The 16,519-nt window shown below is 38.8% G+C and overlaps 1 protein-coding gene and 1 long non-coding RNA gene across 4 annotated transcripts; one reads left to right on the top strand and one right to left on the bottom strand.

Annotated features, from left to right (window-relative positions):
- Nucleotides 1-1,244: 1,244 nt before the first annotated feature.
- Nucleotides 1,245-6,954, bottom strand: LOC129409454 (uncharacterized). Of its 3 annotated transcripts, none has more exons than XR_008632409.1 (4): nt 6,892-6,954; nt 5,083-5,374; nt 2,389-2,922; nt 1,245-1,674 (listed from the first exon to the last, which is right to left on the bottom strand). It is a non-coding gene; the product is annotated as an uncharacterized LOC129409454 (long non-coding RNA). The 3 variants fall into 3 exon arrangements; XR_008632411.1 differs by lacking the exon at nt 6,892-6,954 and adding an exon at nt 6,626-6,670; XR_008632410.1 differs by lacking the exon at nt 6,892-6,954 and adding an exon at nt 6,574-6,644.
- zgc:172145 (Ferritin light chain, oocyte isoform-like) lies at nt 6,738-16,312 on the top strand. Its single transcript, XM_020932083.2, has 3 exons — nt 6,738-7,016; nt 7,977-8,123; nt 14,907-16,312. The coding sequence occupies exons 1-3, from the start codon at nt 6,780-6,782 to the stop codon at nt 15,195-15,197; spliced, it is 675 nt and encodes a 224-aa protein (XP_020787742.2). The 5' UTR covers nt 6,738-6,779; the 3' UTR covers nt 15,198-16,312.
- Nucleotides 16,313-16,519: the final 207 nt, after the last annotated feature.

A 16,519-nucleotide genomic window follows, 5' to 3' on the forward strand; every position in this document is an offset into this window, starting at 1 on the left:
AAAGGTAATGTAGTGATCTAAATATGTGTTAACAGTTAATACCCCATAAGTGTATCACCCCCTCATAAAAGTTACACAGTGCACCTTTAAACCTTTAAACCTCCTCTACCTGAAATAATAATTATATTTAATAAATTATATTATCTATAAAAATGTTCTTGTTTTGGTGTTGGTATTTTCTAGTTGATTATAGAACCTTATAATGTTACATTACATAACAACAACTTCTTCTGGGAAACCAACTTAACCTAGAAGGCTCCTGCTATCTACTATTAGACAGTATTCAAAGTAATTAGTTCACAGCTTGATTAAACATGGCCAACAGTCCTCAGACAGGTCACGTGTGTGAGAAGAATGCATTTCATTGCCTAAAATAGTCTTGTTTCTATCCCCTCTCCTCATTCATCATTGTTTAATTTCTGCCAAATCAGACTAAGGCATGCACTTGTACCCTCACCAGCCCCCCGGACTCCTCGCTAGATCTATATTTGTCCCCTTAATGAGGAAGGGGCATACCACAAAGCTCTCTGGGTAATGACTGTGTCTGGATCAGAGGCATCAAAAGCTTGGCAGGACAAACTCAGACTCTAGTGGTACATCCTGGTTCTTATAAGTGACATTCCAAACATGTTATGAAAGGTAAGAAACAAAAATATTACTAGATAAAGGGGTGGAAGATATATGGAAAATGTATATATTGATTTTATGGATTTGGAGATATGCAGATGTAAAAATAGAAGCCTAAAATGAGAATTCAATTGAGTGTAGTTGAAAGTAGTTGATTGCTGGACAGATACATTTACAGCAATACTATTATCAGTACTAGTAACTATTATTACCATTATGAAAAAAGTACTAAAATGTTGCTTAAACCTTAAGTGTTTCTGCAAATACTCGTAATGGTATCATGTGGTTACTAAAGTACATTTACTTGAGTAGCTTTTTTGATTAGTTTCTTACTTGAATGATATAATTTACAGTGTATCAGTAACGAGTAAATCTATACTTCACAAAAGCTTTATGATGTATTGACAATAATAAAGTATTCAAACTTGCACCATTCCTTCAGATATGATTTACTTTTTCTTATTTTGTGGTTCCTGAAAATATTGTTATTGGTTGGCCTGAAACAAACAGGTGATGCTTCCAAGCCGAGTTACAGGTCAGATCTGTAGAGAGACGAGCCCAGTCACACTTTAAGAATGTATTTTTTCAAGATATATATACATTTCTTTGTGATAAAACACAGCATTAATGCCATACTATGGAACACTGTGGACCCACATCAGAAAAGTGTTTGTCCATCCAATTTCATTAGCTCTATCCAATTACATTACACCCAGACAGTCAATTACTCTCCTCCCCAAATACTCTTACCCTTATTTGAGTTATCTCTTGAACTACTACTTTGTACTTGAGTCATATTATTTTGAACTAACTCTACAGACTTACTTTGAGTACAATTTATGGCCATTTTCCCTCTGACAATAGCAGTGCAGATGACATTATAGTGGTTGTACCATGGAGGGGGGTGGTGGTTTGAGACATCGCCACAGCAGAGCAGCGTCCCAGGCCGTGCTTTGGAGTGTTTAGGCTGTCCCGTCCTGCCGCCATTACCACTGTGTCTAATGAGGATTCACACAGCTGTCGGCTCTGAGCTGATCCCTGCAACAGCTGAAACCCAAAGCATCGGTCAGGACCAGCTAAAGAGATGTACTTTATACTGTCTTCTACTATAGTGTGCAGTAACTATAATCTTATATTATCTAAAGTCATGCAAGTGTTGGTGGTAGTAGTAGTAGCAGTTGAAAAGTTCTGCGTATTTAAAAGAAAAAAAAGTGAATTTGTTAAAAACAGTAAGCTCTATTTAAAAAGTAATTGGAAGCATGGAGTTTACTCTTTATGTAGTAATGTTTTCATAAGCTAAATAAATGTAACTACAAAATATTGTTCCATCCCATCTTGATAAAATTCTCTCAGTGTTATTAATAAAAACAAAATGTTAATATTTGGTTTTGCAATACTACACTGTAAAGTTTGTCCTAAATTTATCATATAAGGTGCTGAAAATTAAAAAAAAGTTCATATTTATGCACTTACTGTCAATTTTTGTATAATTTTTGTGATACATTTCTGATTGCCATAATATTGTCTGATTAGTGTAATTTGTATAATAAAATGTTTAAAAAGTAGACATATTCATTTTATCTTTATCACCCATCCCTAATTGACTGTTGTAAGCTTGTTGTTCCTGAGAGCCTGAGATGTTCTTTTGTTGTGTTTAGTGGGACAGCTGCCCAGAGCATGAAGACATGAGTCCAGACATGAGCTCCCCATTTGAACAGTGGTGTGACGAGAGACAAGAATCCTAAATGAGAGGAGGCCTACCCCGGGACACGCACAGCCCATGGTCCACTGGGATCTTCAGGACACGACTGGTTTGGGTCATCAAAGTGGGGAGGCTGCAGGGGCAATGAATTTCTGATGTGGGTTGGAAAGTTCAAAATCGAAAGCATCCTCTCATCTCAACTCATCTGTGTAGTTAGAAAAAATTGTCAATGAACTTTCAATAATCATTAGCTTCTACCATAATGCTCAAGACAAGCTCTCCTAGCTCAGCATGCCCGACTACAGCTGCAGGTGGATCACTGAATAACTGTTGGACAGTTGGGGTAGAATGTCTTGCAATCAGACAAGCACAGGATCTCTACAGGGCCCAATAGATTTTGTATTTTCTGTGGTAGCTGATGAAAACCAAGCTGCCAGCCCAGATGCTGGTGCAGTTCTACAAAGCCATCACCTCCTCGATCAGGGTGTGGTACACCTGGGTCACCAGGGACAAAGACGACAGCACTCTGCTGATATACTGTATCCTTCCATCTCTCCAGGACCTCTACATCTCCAGGACACAGACCCTTTTCACTGGAAACATATAAAGGATTACAAACGCATATTGTACTTTATAATATTGTACTTGTTACATTAAATCCACTTTTAGAGTTTTACCATCAAACACATACATTTACAGTTTGTTTGTTTGACATGTGTTTGAATTATTCTGTATTGCTCCACAGTCCAGCTCATCAAATTCATCTGTGGTGCAAGCAGGGGGCAATGCAAAACTGATATGAATGCAACTACAAGGGGTAGCTAGGTGATTGCCCTAATACAATATAAAATATGTTTTTTCATATGAAAACAAGAATTACAGGTTCAGTACTGAAAAGCAGATGTTAATGATAGTGTAAATGTTAATGTTAATTGGCCCAATTCCGTAAAAATACACAACATTTCCTCATCATTCAAAAGGACCACATGTGTAACATATTTTAAGTGTGAAAAAAGTACACAGTACACTACAGCTCATTGTTTCCATGTAATTGAGTGAAACATGGTGAGGAACCGGAGTCCCCTAACACAGCCGACCGTGCCATATCTGCTGCCCCTAAATCACTATTGCCCTGCTCATCTGTCCCGCTCATCTGCCCCCCCACCCGGACAAAGCCGTGGTTGTGGTTAGTGCTTTACAGCAGCCAGCAGGTGTGAAAACTCCCACCTCCGCTGTCAAAACGCAACTAGTTTGGGGTTTATTAAGTGCTTTATGAGTGTGTGCAGCCCCATCCATCAAGCTGGCCTGTCCGTTCACTGTCTTCTACTCTTCTTCAGTGAGGAGTTACAGCATACATAGCAAGTTTGGAAAAGTAATACCAAGTAAACAGACAAGTGGAGTTCTTATTTCTACTGACCTATGTTTATTATTTTAGCTAAGGGTATAGTATTTGTATGATCCAAAATCTCTATTCCAGTTGCAATATATATTTTCCTATTGAAAATAGTTGTCTTTTTCCCTTAATTAAGAATACAAAATTTAGAATACATTTTTATTATAGGGGCCAGATTATGCTATTTAAAAAAAATCTGTTATAATGTTGTTTACTCATCAAAAAACATACCTGAAGTTGAGTTTTGTTTAATTCACACATGTTTAACACAAAGATACTGCATATTTAGGTTGAGTTTTTTTCTTAAACTGAAAACACTCTGTCCCACTTTGTATCATATGGTAATATAGGAAGTGCTCCACTGTGTTTTTAACCTCTGTACACATTCACTGGAATCATATGGATACTTTCAGCCCTGGAATTGCCAATTTCTACTAAACAAAAAGTAAATGGTAGCTGTTAACTTGAAAACTACCACTACATGACATCACAAGGTGGTCTGTTGTCTCTTTGGAGATGTAGACAGACTAATAATAAACAACTACTCAAACATGCGTGAATGAAACAAAGGACAACTCCAGGTTTGTTTTTGATGAGGTAACATAACTTAAAGCTCAAAAGAATTAAATTTGTGTAATACAGAACTTAAAAAAAAGATAAAACTTTAATTTGTTCACAACGGGAAAATTGGAATGACTCTAGTTGTTTAAAAAATAACCCAGTCAATAAATAAAATAAATGTGGTGTGTATGAGTGTTGGTGATGAGCAGAGCCTTGCTTTCATCAGTCTGCCCAGGGAAACTGTGGCTGCAGTATGAACTTATCATCACTGAGTATGAAGCGAATGAATAATGCATAAAACTGTAAAGCAACTCTGAGAGTCTTGAAAAAGTTCATCAGAAAGGTTCTATTGCTGAGCTGCCTAAAAAGTGAGCATATGTCTTCTTATCATACATTTAGTTAATTCATTGTAAATTCATCACGGCTGAAGAAGAGACCGAAAAACTATTAATGAGCCTATGGATATATGTCAGCCCTGCAATTAACTACCAGCACCCCACCTATAGCCCCGAAGTTTCACTGACATTCAAAGGTTCATGAGAATAAGCTGATAGGGTGAGACAATGATTTCTGGGCTGATGGTTGAATTGTCAACAAAGCTAAACAGAGGTAACTAATAGTTTCTGAGGATTTAAAAAATAGTTGCAGAGGCCTATATAGTGTTTGTTGGAGTCTTGAACTTCTAGTAATGTTCTTTTTCCTTCAGTATTCCCAGAAATACACAAACCTTGCTCACTTTACAGTAGCAGTTACTTAAAGTCTTTATAGCCCAGACCCCCAGTGTTGGTGGAGGCCTCACCTCTGAGCAGATGATCCATGGATGAGCTGTGGATAATCAGGGTCAATGTAGCAGGTCCATTTACATTTTCTGTACATCCGGTCCCTCACACGCCTGCCCTGCCTGGCCTCCTCTGGGGGACAGCGATCGGTTCCAGTCCGGTCTGGTCGGGTCCAGGTGGGTACCAGTGAGTCTGGGGGTCACTCGGGGTCATGTCCAGGGTACAAGTCCCACTGACCCTGTGAAGAGGGGTGGCTCTCTCACCCTCCTGCTGCACCAGCTGACCTGTCACTCAGTCACCAGAGGAGCCGGCCTGAAAGAGGAGAGCACAGGAACAAGAGGGGGTCAACTTCACGGGAGAGAAATCAGTGATGTCAGCTCATTAGGACAGCAGCCTCTTCACAGTGTACTGCTGGGTTTCCCATCACATCACAACATTATATAGGCCATTCAATCAGAATGAATACAAATGGGGAAGAGTGATAATGCCTATTATTAAAATAGAGATTTATTGAATTTGGTGGGTCCCAACAAAGCTGCATTTTAAATAATCAGATTAAACATTTGTGAATTTACCTTTTCGATATTACATGTCAAACTTCAATCTAATCAGTAGGGCAACTGTTTCTGGCTCCCCCCTGTAAGTATGACATCAATTCAGATTCTAGAGTTTTATAATTTCATACTACCAGATGGGGGGCATTTTCTTATTGATAACATTGCATGAGAAATATCCACTAGGTAAATTTACTAAAGCTGAACCTGATCATTTCTATACTAAGTAACGTGGAACTTGCTTACCTAGCCAGCCATGCTTTATAAAGCTATTGCTATTTCTCAAGTAAAAAAAGATACAATAAGATATAATATAAAATAAAATACAAGATTATTCGAGAGATGTCTTGTCCAAATTTGCAGCCCCTTCTGCATTCAAACAGGGTATAAGAGCTTTTAAACAATCTTCATTTTCGGTGCCCCCATCTGTATTGAATGTTATTGGTCTGATATTGGTATGGTGTGATGTCATCTGAAATCCATGTAGGCTACGAGCTTCCTGTTTGTGTGCACAAAGCATACAAATGCACAAACGTCAATAAATGGTCCAATAGCTAATTATCATATGGAATCAAGTACACAGGAGGTCTTGACTCAATGGTTCTAGCACTTTTTATAGAACCATAGATATAGGTCTACTGATACGCCTATATTCTTATCCTAGGGCTGAGTGATATGGTGATTGAGCTCAAGTTTGGCATTATTTATTTAAAAAAAAAAAGTAATTAATAAAACTGGCGCATTTAACAACATCATCATCAATAACAACAACAACAACAACAACAAATCTCAATGTTGATTAAAATTCGATTATTTAGCCAGCCCTAGTCATCATGTCACATACCCTACATTTGTGCCTCTGCTTTATGGGGAGGTGAATACAATAGCCGAAACATTAGCCTTTTTTTATTAGTCAAAATCAATAGGTCTACATGATAATGCATTTAGAGTACGAACAAAGCCAAATGAGCGTCTTTGCGCAGTTATCCTCTCCATTGTCTTACATAACCTTTGTTGTTGACAGTAGCAGAAGTGGTCGCAGCTCAACTCTCGAACACCCCGGATGAACTTGAGCAGCTGACCGGGAAACAGATAATCCCCGCGGGCTAAATTTACTCAGAGTGGACGCTACAGGTCGGAGCAGAGCGACGCACGTACTATGAATGTTTATTGGCCAAAGCGCTGTGTTTTTCTGCGCTGACATTACACGTACAAGTGACAGGTTTGTGCTGGACATGGCTGAACCTGCGGAGAAGCGGTTCAAAAGCAGCCTACCTCGGTGCGCATCCCACCGGAGCTCCAGGGGCCGGGGTGTGCTCACTCTGCAGGCCGCTGTGGAGGAGGCTCTGTGCGGGGTCAGCAGCCTGCTTTTCCACGGTGTCTACAAGCTGCAAGCTCTGGTAAGACACACCTCCAGCATGGACAGTTCCGACTGCATTTGTGTGTGCGTGGAAGAAATGTGTGGAAACTGTCGGACTCGGTGCTACCTGTTGCCTTGTAAAGTTTGGGAAGATGTAGGTGGCGTATCGGCTACTTTGTAATTAAATACGCCTTATAATGTAATAGCCAGACTAATATGCCAAGTGTATGGATAAGTATTTCGTAATTTATTGAGCAATGTATAACGATGCAGTAGAAAGGACTCAAGACTCAAGGAGACATTCCCATCAGGCCTATGCTTAACATAGGTTATAATTAAAGGTGCACTATGCAACTTTTCTGGTTGAGTCTTCCACCTGCTTGCTGTCTCCATGGAAATGTTATTGCTTTGTCTGTAATGTTTCACAGTACGGTAGACTTGTCTTTGTCCAGTGATTGAAGCTGGGCACGCCAATAGTCCAAATTACAGGTTATTTATTTATTTATTTATTTATTTTATTCATTCATTCATTCATTTCTGGTCTAAAAACAGCTGTAACTGAATATGCAAGACATGAGTAAAGTCATACTGTGGAATGTTCCAGACAACAAACAACATCTTCATGGAGACAAGCAGGTGGCTAACGTGATACCATAGAAATTATATAGTTAAGCATGACATCTAGATGCTGCTGCTCCCTTTTTGATCAGCCTAACTTTGTAGTATCTCTTGCAACATAACAAAACATGTATAGCCTAGATTATAGAGATTGTAGAGAACATAATTATTAGTACAATACAACACACTATTCAACAAGAGTGTGTGAGTGCTAACAGATGTAGCAGACAGTAAGAACAATCATTCTAGTCACCTCTCCCTAAGTGTGGTGCCCTATTGTGCATTTACAGAGCAGTGACACTGACAGAACACATATCCATAGATTAATAAACTATATTCCAAATGAGAGTATTAGTCATTAAAAATATTGTATCTGTTTCAGGCCAGTGCATTTGAGCGAGATGATCTTGCCCTCCCTCGTGTGGCTCTGTTCTTCCATCACATGGCACAGACGCAGCAGGAGGAGGCCCAGGAGCTGCTGCGGTACCTGTCCCAGAGAGGAGGCACCTACTGCGGTCACGACGTACAGGTAAGCACTCCCAACTCAAGAGGGCCTTTAACAGTGATTCATATTTTCTAATACTGTTCTTAGTACAGTGTATTTTATTTATTTTCTATGAGGATTAAACTGAGAAATATTTGTTGTTTTCATTGATACAGAAATGACAGTGAATAATAGATGCTTTAGGGTTGCATGATTTTAGGGAAAGAAAATGACAAAGTATTGATCATATCACGTTATTAATGCTTGATCTCATCTGAGGTCTATAGCTAGTCAGGGTTGGATTTAGTTAGTGATTTAATGGGAGACTGCTGGGAATACCATGGGTGCTGCAGTGGGGCAGCAGTGACTGAAACTTTTCACGCCAACTACAACCCAAGAAAATATTTATACTGACTACCAGCAGATCCAAACCAGGTCTATAACAGGACTATACCAGATTTAATTAAGACAACACAGTTCCTACAGAAGTTATAAACAAGTACCAACCCAAAGGAGGAGAATTTGACTCTACATTTAGTTTACACCAGAAATTAACGTGCCACCACATCAAGCTTGCATACAACCAGTGATACAAGTACCACAGTTTAAGAACCATAGCTCCAGTGCATACTGTTGTTGATACCAATTTTAGCGATATAGTATTGTTATCGTGGGCTGAGTAGTTTTTTGGTATCTTTTAGCTATTTTTTGAGAGCACACAAGTGGAAACTTGTTTATGCAATACACTTGACATATTCACTGTTTTGATTATTAAAATCAGTGTATTTATCAGTATTAACTAGGGTTGTAACAGTAACAGAAATATTGTGATATCATATTGTCAAAGTTCTCACAATAATATCATGGACCATCACAATATATCGAATTACAAGTCAGTTTGCTTAAATTAATAGTGGTGGACGGTGCATCAATATCTAAAAAAAGAGGGAACTACATAGTCCATGATCCTTTGCTCCATTTCAGTGTAGACTACAAGAAGAAATCACAGTGCTGAGCACTTTTAAGTCTTAGTTCTTTGGATTTAGTCTTGCCAATGCAGAGATTTGGATATTGATACACCCCTAATCGTGAGCCTTCCCACCATATCGTGACCTTTCCCACAATATCGCAATAAATATCTTACCATCGCACACTTGGACATTGTTACATCCCTAGTATTAACTTTGCTCAAGTACTGGTTTAACAAAAAATATTGCTCAAAAAATGTATTTGGTTATTAAAAAACAGCAGTATATCACAGAGTATCATGTACAATATGATTATTGCTGTATCAACATATTGTGAAACTATCGTATCATGAGCGAAGTAACTGTCTGTAACTATAACTGCCAAGTACTGCCAGGACTCCAGAATTAGCAGATTTTATACATAAAAAGGCAGTTGTTGTTGTTGTGCTGTCTTGTTGTCATTTAAAACCACAAAATAATGCCAAAATTAGCATTGTATATGCATATTTGAGCGTGTATATAATGTTATGAAAAACTTATCAAAGTCATCCTGAGGTTATGGTCAAGAACATGTAGCATTAGCCTGAGATCCTGGCTCCTGTTGGGCGGAGGGGCATTAAATTCCACTTGGAGAGTTCCTGGATAGTGTTTTAGATGAACCAGGATGAAGAGTTGATTTGTGGATCCATTTTGAAACTAGATTTATTATAAGAATATTATCTGTCCAACTGTGGAGCTCCGGTCTGTAACTGTCTTCTCTTTTTACTTACTTTACCCCCCCTCACACCCTGTCTTGTAGGATTCATCTGACCTCCTGCTATTATTCATTGTGTCAAAACAGGTGTCTTCATATACTGTACTTTTTCTGTCCAAAACAGAAATGGTTTCATTTTGGACCAGATCTCTTCATTTGGGGTTCCGTTTGACATCAACAAAATAGGTGAAGGGAAGAGGAGGATGCCACAGGAGTCACACCCCCCCACCCTCACCCCATCCCCAAACCTGGCCCAGAGCCGGTGAGGGTGTACATTTCCTCCCTGAGTTCCGGAAAATTCTCGGGATTAATGTGGTGGCAGGGGGGTGAGGACACTGATGGGGTTACCAGATGTGCGGGACGTGAGCGGGTGGAGGTACGAGGACCACTGAGCGGAGGTGGCGTTGGCGCGACACGATTTTATGAGACGAAAAGAATCGGTTGAGGACTGTGGCCCCACCAGTCAGCAGCACTTTGGGGCACCTTGTTATCCAGAGTGTGGGTTACCTACACTGCAATATAGTTTATAATTTATGTTGATGCGACACTGTAGTCATTTTTCATACATTCACATGTTTGTAGTATCCTGTTAACAATATTCAGACAATATTTAATATTATATTTATTTAATATTATTGTTTGCAACAGTTCAGACTTGAGCACTTTGCTGTCACTGTAATGCTGGCAACAACTACCATGCTAACAGTAAACCAGCACTTAGATGCAGACTGCACACATCAGTCTCATTTGACCCTAAGTGCTGCTTTTAAAATACATCTGCACTGGGCAATTTTTTTCTCATTAAATTTTTTCCTTTTAGATAAAAAACACAAAGAAGAATCCGGTACAAACAAATAATTACAATTCAATGTCAGCGTTACTGGTGTTGTCACTGAGTCTGTGATCTGACTCCTTGTCATTCAGTCTCGTTAGCAGGCTGTAGCTCTCCATTGAGTAGAATATGGGTGTGCTACTTACGCCTCACTTCAAACTGGAAGGTGCTGTGCTCACCTCTGGAGGTGTTAAGTGGAGTTTTTATCCTGCAACAAGAATTAGAGCAAACTAGAGCAAAAGTGATGAGAGGTTGCTTTGTATAGTATGGGGATTGCAACACTGAACAAACTGAAATTTGAATGGTCGCCATCAGCAAAACACTAATTTCTTTGCCAATTAAAAATTGCAAATTAAAAATATAATTTCTTAATATGTACAAAAAGACTGCTAACCCTGCATCTTAGACCTTAAAGGGACAGTCTGGAATTTTGGACATAGGACCTCATTTCCTACTTAGCCAATGTTGGAGATGTGTGGAGACACTTTTAAAAATATTCCATCCATCCAGTCCTTGTATTTGCAGAGGTCGCTGGTGCTAGGCTAGTGCATGTCAATGGCCATAGTTATCCTGCCACTAAAAACAGTCTTGTCCACTCAACAGTGCACTCAAGGCAAATCTATTATTATGCCAGACGATCGATGTAAATGTCTGTGTCGATAGAATAATTTTAGAAGTAAAACCAACCTTGCATTTGAAGGACTTATATCTGAGCAGCAGCAGTGAGTTGTACTTCCTGATAGAAAGCTTGGCAGTGGCGAACTGATATCACCTAGCACCTGTCTTACCGGCAAAGTTAAATTCCGCTGCTGCTGAGAAAATAGTCCCTCAACATGCAACGATTCATGCGAATCAGGGTTAGTTTTATTTCAAAATTTTTTCTGTCAACACAGACATTCACATCGATACTCTGGCCTAATAATAGATTTGCCTCGGGTGCTTTGTGGAGTGGGTAAGACTGTTTTTAGTGACAGGCTAACTATGGTCATTGATATGAGCTAGACTAGCACCAGTGACCTCTGCAAATACAAGGACTGGATGGAATATTTTAAAAGCATCTTCATACGTCTCCAACACTCTGGCTAACTAGGAAAGGAGATCCTATGTCCAAAATTCCGGACTGTCCCTTTAATCTAAAATGCAAAATCAGTTTTATGTAGTCTCCATGTAGTCTCCATTAATAGTAATACATATGGCTGCATGAAATATTTCATGGGACAGAACATACCCATGGCACCAACATGCACCAGAAGATCCGACCTCAGCTCGAGTCTAGATTTAAGTGCAAGTGAGATGCATTGGATTGAGTCCAGTGGGTTTTCTGGGAAAGCCATAGTATAACATATCAACATATATGGGCCATTGTAAGAACATCCAACTGCAAAACAGCAGCCGTGTAAACATGTTCTTGGGTTGTGAAATCCAAGGTTGTGTCTTATGTTTGATACGTGATACATTCACTTTGTTTACATGCTCAGAGAACTCTGATTGCGCTAAACAACAAAATTCCAATTGTCTTTGCCCCAAAGCCACTTTGTCCCAGGCTACATGAAGGTTAAAGAACTGAAAGTGCAAATGGGTTATGAGGTGTGTAGCTTTAGCACTAAACTTTTGCAACTTTAATTTCTACTAACAACTATCATAGCTATAAGAACACATTTGGGAGACTAATGATAATCAAATTTTTCACTGAGCATTTGATTTTTAGAAATGTTGTGAAATATGGTACTGAAGGTATTTGCTCTGTTATGTTCATCTTCACTTAAACATAGTGAACCAAAACAAAACAAAACTAGTACACATTGGAGGGGCTGTTTGCCATCTGTGCTGATCTTAAGTGAGTACACGTTCTAAACACATGCCTAATATTTTCCTGTCTGTTTTTTACGACACAGTTGAATGCATCATCTACTCTGGATATATGTATACGTAATGCGGACTACGCTGTTACTTGCAACGGTACACGAGTATGTACTGACTTCTCCATATGTGTTATTGGGATCTTTGACATTAGAACTGTGACAACTATGACTATGAAATGAAACAGTATGTTTCGTGTGGATATATATTAATAGTAAAGGAAAATCATTAAAGGCCAATTTTACTACAGAACTCACCCCTTCAGCCCAGTTTTAAAAGATAAATCTTTTAGAATGTGAATATGAGCCCAACCCTACTCCCAGTGAGATGTTCTGATGATTTTAACATACTTATATTTTATGTGGTTAGCTACCTGAGGCTCCAATTAAGAAGTGTGAGTACAGTGTGATACATGCACAAAGTTGCTAGTAGTACTGTATGTCACATTGTGTAAAGGCGTGCTGTGCTGTCCCTGATAAGTGCTGCAATGTTAATGAGTCATGTCACTCACAGGGACATAGTAGCTGGATGTCTGTGTGTCCAATATAGTTTTGTCACTATTGGACTTGGCTATGATATTGGAAATATCTTATTTTTTTTTCAGACCATTATTAAGATAACTTTAATTTAGACATATGGTGCACATTTTAAACACAGCATGAAGACTTGAGACAAGACTAGAATATTAACTGATAAACCAATATAAGAATCACATGCCTTTCAAAACCTTTACATAGTTTAGGTGGGTAATATAAAAAGTATAATTCAAATATCAGTACCATAAAGCAGGTATTATTGAACTACCAGTATCAAACATTTTAATTGCATTAAAAATGAAGACAATAAAATATATAATCACAGATTATACATCACAGATTAGATTCTTGTTGTTACAACAAATGACCATTCTGTAATACTAAACACCAATTATTTTATTCTTAATAATAAAATATTGATTTATGTTAAACATAGTAACAGAGTAATTTGAATATATTTCCAAAGTAGTTTTATAAAGGATATTGTGATAGTATGGTTGACTACAATTATTTGGCTATGATAATCGGACACATGACACAAAATTTCAGTATCATCCTGTGCCTAGGCGGAGGGACTATAATTTGCCATTGCCAGTCTAAAAGTGGACAAGGACAGTTTTATCATAGAACTCTCCTCTACCATCCAGCTCAGTTTCAACCTGTTGAACTGTGCCGTGCCTACTCACAATGAGATGTTCTGATGATTTGAACATATTTATATTTTGCGTAGATAGGCATGTACCACATGATTTCCATAATTTCCTATCTGTCTTTGCACAGTGCTGTTGAATGCATGAAGCACAGCATACTATACATGCAGTGGTATTCTGTACAATCAGAGTTCTCCAATTGCCCTAATCAGATCAGAGACATTCAGGCTATGAGCTCTCAGTCGATTAGGCAGTAATAGTTTTGTTTCCCAGTGTGGATGTATTTGTAGTGACTGTAAACCATCCCTGACCCTACAATGGCAGACAGTAGTCGTGTGTGATGTGTGTGAACACTGCAGCTCTTTGAACATTGTGGACTGTCCCACTCGGAGCTGTTTACCTAAGGCTTCTCTCAGGACTAATGACCTGTAATGAGTGCTTTACAACAGGCAGCTGGTGTGAAAGCTGCCACCTCAGCTGTCAGGACGCCTCTCTTTTTGGGTTTGTAAAGGCCTTTATGAGCCACACACTCATTTGTCAAATGTACACTACAGTCTCTAATGTCCTGGACTCCTCTTTCGGGGCCGTTAAGGACATGGGGCTAATTTATTGTCATTTCTACTGAAGATGAGACACAAGGATTTCTATAATAAGAGATAATGACCTCTCTTTACTACATTGCATCTTGTATAGGATATTGTGTTGTCTAATGACTGCAGAAAATAATAGTGTTGGAAACATGGGGTGCAACAGTTCAAACTGACTTGATTTTCTCCCAGTGTAAAATTTTGTGTAGTTCTGTGCATGTCTAAAATGGGATGAAGAGTGGAGAAAGGCATTCAGTAAACTGCCCATGTTAATGAATATGATATAGGCCTACATGCTGTAAACATGCCAAATTGTTCATACACCAGCGACAGCGTACATGAACACTAGAGGCAGGGTTAGGTATGCAATGTCACTATGCACTGCCACTTCACTATGGCACTTGGTATTCTCAGCAATCTCTCATCTAGTATTTAATGAATTGTATTAATGGAAAGCCTCTTGAGATATAGCATCTTGTTTTCAATGGGGACCAGCTTGTGCACTGACCTAACCCATAGGCCAAACAGCAGCAGTTCTATCCACTATTATTTGTGTATTCTTGTATCAATACATCCTCTATTATTGCCATGCACATTACTATGCACATACTGTATATAATACAAGAAAATTTGTGTTACAGAGACCAGATTGTGAGACGGTGTGCTCTGTCCTGGCTGCCCTGGAGCTCCTCGGTCTGCTGCTCAGGGAGGAGGTAGGGGTCCTGGTGGAGCTACAGGGACTGTTCCGGGACCATGCAGACCCTCAGACCTGGTCCATGGTCCAGACTCTCCTCCTGAACCCTCGAGTGGAACGCCTCAAACAGATAGGAGACCTGTTGAGTAACGCACGCAGACTGGGGTGCACCACAGACACAAGGGGGCGCTTTGGGGAGTACCTTCTCAATGAGCTACAAGATGAGCTGAAAGATTAGATAAATATTAGTGTCTAGGGCTGCACAATGTTGGAATGGAAATGGAAAAAAAAATTGGCTTCTCTCTGAGTTAGGGGAGGCATGAGCAGACTTTGTGTCTTCGTGTGCAATTTTGAAGCTGTTGCGCTCCTCGTGTGTGGTGTCTTTGTGACTCTGAGCTGCTCTGTCTGATCTTAACTACCAAACATCAGTAAATAAAACAATGTCAGGGGCAGACGGAGGCACAGGATACAAACTCAGTAAATAGTGAAAATAATTATTACTTACCTCTGAAAGTTGTAAATTTAAACTGCAGCATCTCATACACGTTATTCATAGAATTTGTCCTTTTTAAATAAATGACGCCTAGTCCACAAAACAGTGCTGTTAATCCAGTTTGAAGCATTCTTTAAAAGTAAAAAGTCAAGAGTAGTTCCTCATGTGCATCTGTGTACATCCATACAGTGTGCGGATTGGGGTGAAGCTGCACAATAGAGATCAAGACTACTTCCTGTGTACTTTATCACAAACCTTCTGTGCATTAAACATAATGTATCTGAAGTATTGCACCAAAATTCATACATAATAATAACACGGTTTTGAGAGTCTCAAAGCGAGTGGTCTTACTGTGGACAGGAAACAGATTACGCAAGATGTGCTCACAACTTTAGACTGCTTTATGCAGCCATATGCAGTTTTTGCAGTCAGAGATTTAAAATATCATCAGATTATCCTCTTATCTGCGATGTGGGCTTTTCATCGCACATTCCTGTAGTGTGTAGCAGCCTTTAGACAGACTTTATTGATCCACACGGTAAATTACTTGAACACAGTAGCTCACACATCACGTTATATTACAATTAATAATTTTAAATGTTGTCAAAGCTTAAGACAAATTGTTTTATGCTTTATGTTTTTGTAGCACCTATCCTATAGTAAAGGGGCATTCAGATAGGGTTTTTGTATAAAGGTACACTTTTAAAACACTACAAACTCCAGGGATCAAAGTATCTGTACTATAATGAAGTAGTCAACATGAAGTAGTCATTCCGCTTTCAAGGTTTCACTACTGTATTTATGTTAGTAACAGAAAATTATTTTATTATTTTATATGTTATAGTTAAAGAAACCCATTTATGTACAATCTACTGTCAGAGATTATTGTTGTCAGTGCATCTTGTATTTATGCTACATTGTGAAATTAAATGACTGACCTATTATTTATTGCCAACTTTTTACTATTACTTAAGTAGATTACTATGTTATGGCTGTAGCTTAGATTCTGTCATTACATTTGTGCATTCTGGGTGTCGTGTTATGATATTTCAAATGTCAAAATACTT

This window comes from Boleophthalmus pectinirostris, unplaced genomic scaffold (genome assembly GCF_026225935.1).
Source record: "Boleophthalmus pectinirostris isolate CB_2022bp ecotype Guang Dong unplaced genomic scaffold, ASM2622593v1 HiC_scaffold_2, whole genome shotgun sequence".
In the NCBI taxonomy this organism is placed as follows: domain Eukaryota; kingdom Metazoa; phylum Chordata; class Actinopteri; order Gobiiformes; family Gobiidae; genus Boleophthalmus; species Boleophthalmus pectinirostris.

Bases quoted from the DNA above. Each gene is read 5' to 3' on its own strand.
- zgc:172145 (XM_020932083.2), top strand. From the start codon at position 6,780: ATGTTTATTGGCCAAAGCGCTGTGTTTTTCTGCGCTGACATTACACGT. The intron at 7,017-7,976 runs GTAAGACACACC...TATCTGTTTCAG, and splicing joins TCTACAAGCTGCAAGCTCTG to GCCAGTGCATTTGAGCGAGA. The intron at 8,124-14,906 runs GTAAGCACTCCC...TTTGTGTTACAG, and splicing joins ACTGCGGTCACGACGTACAG to AGACCAGATTGTGAGACGGT.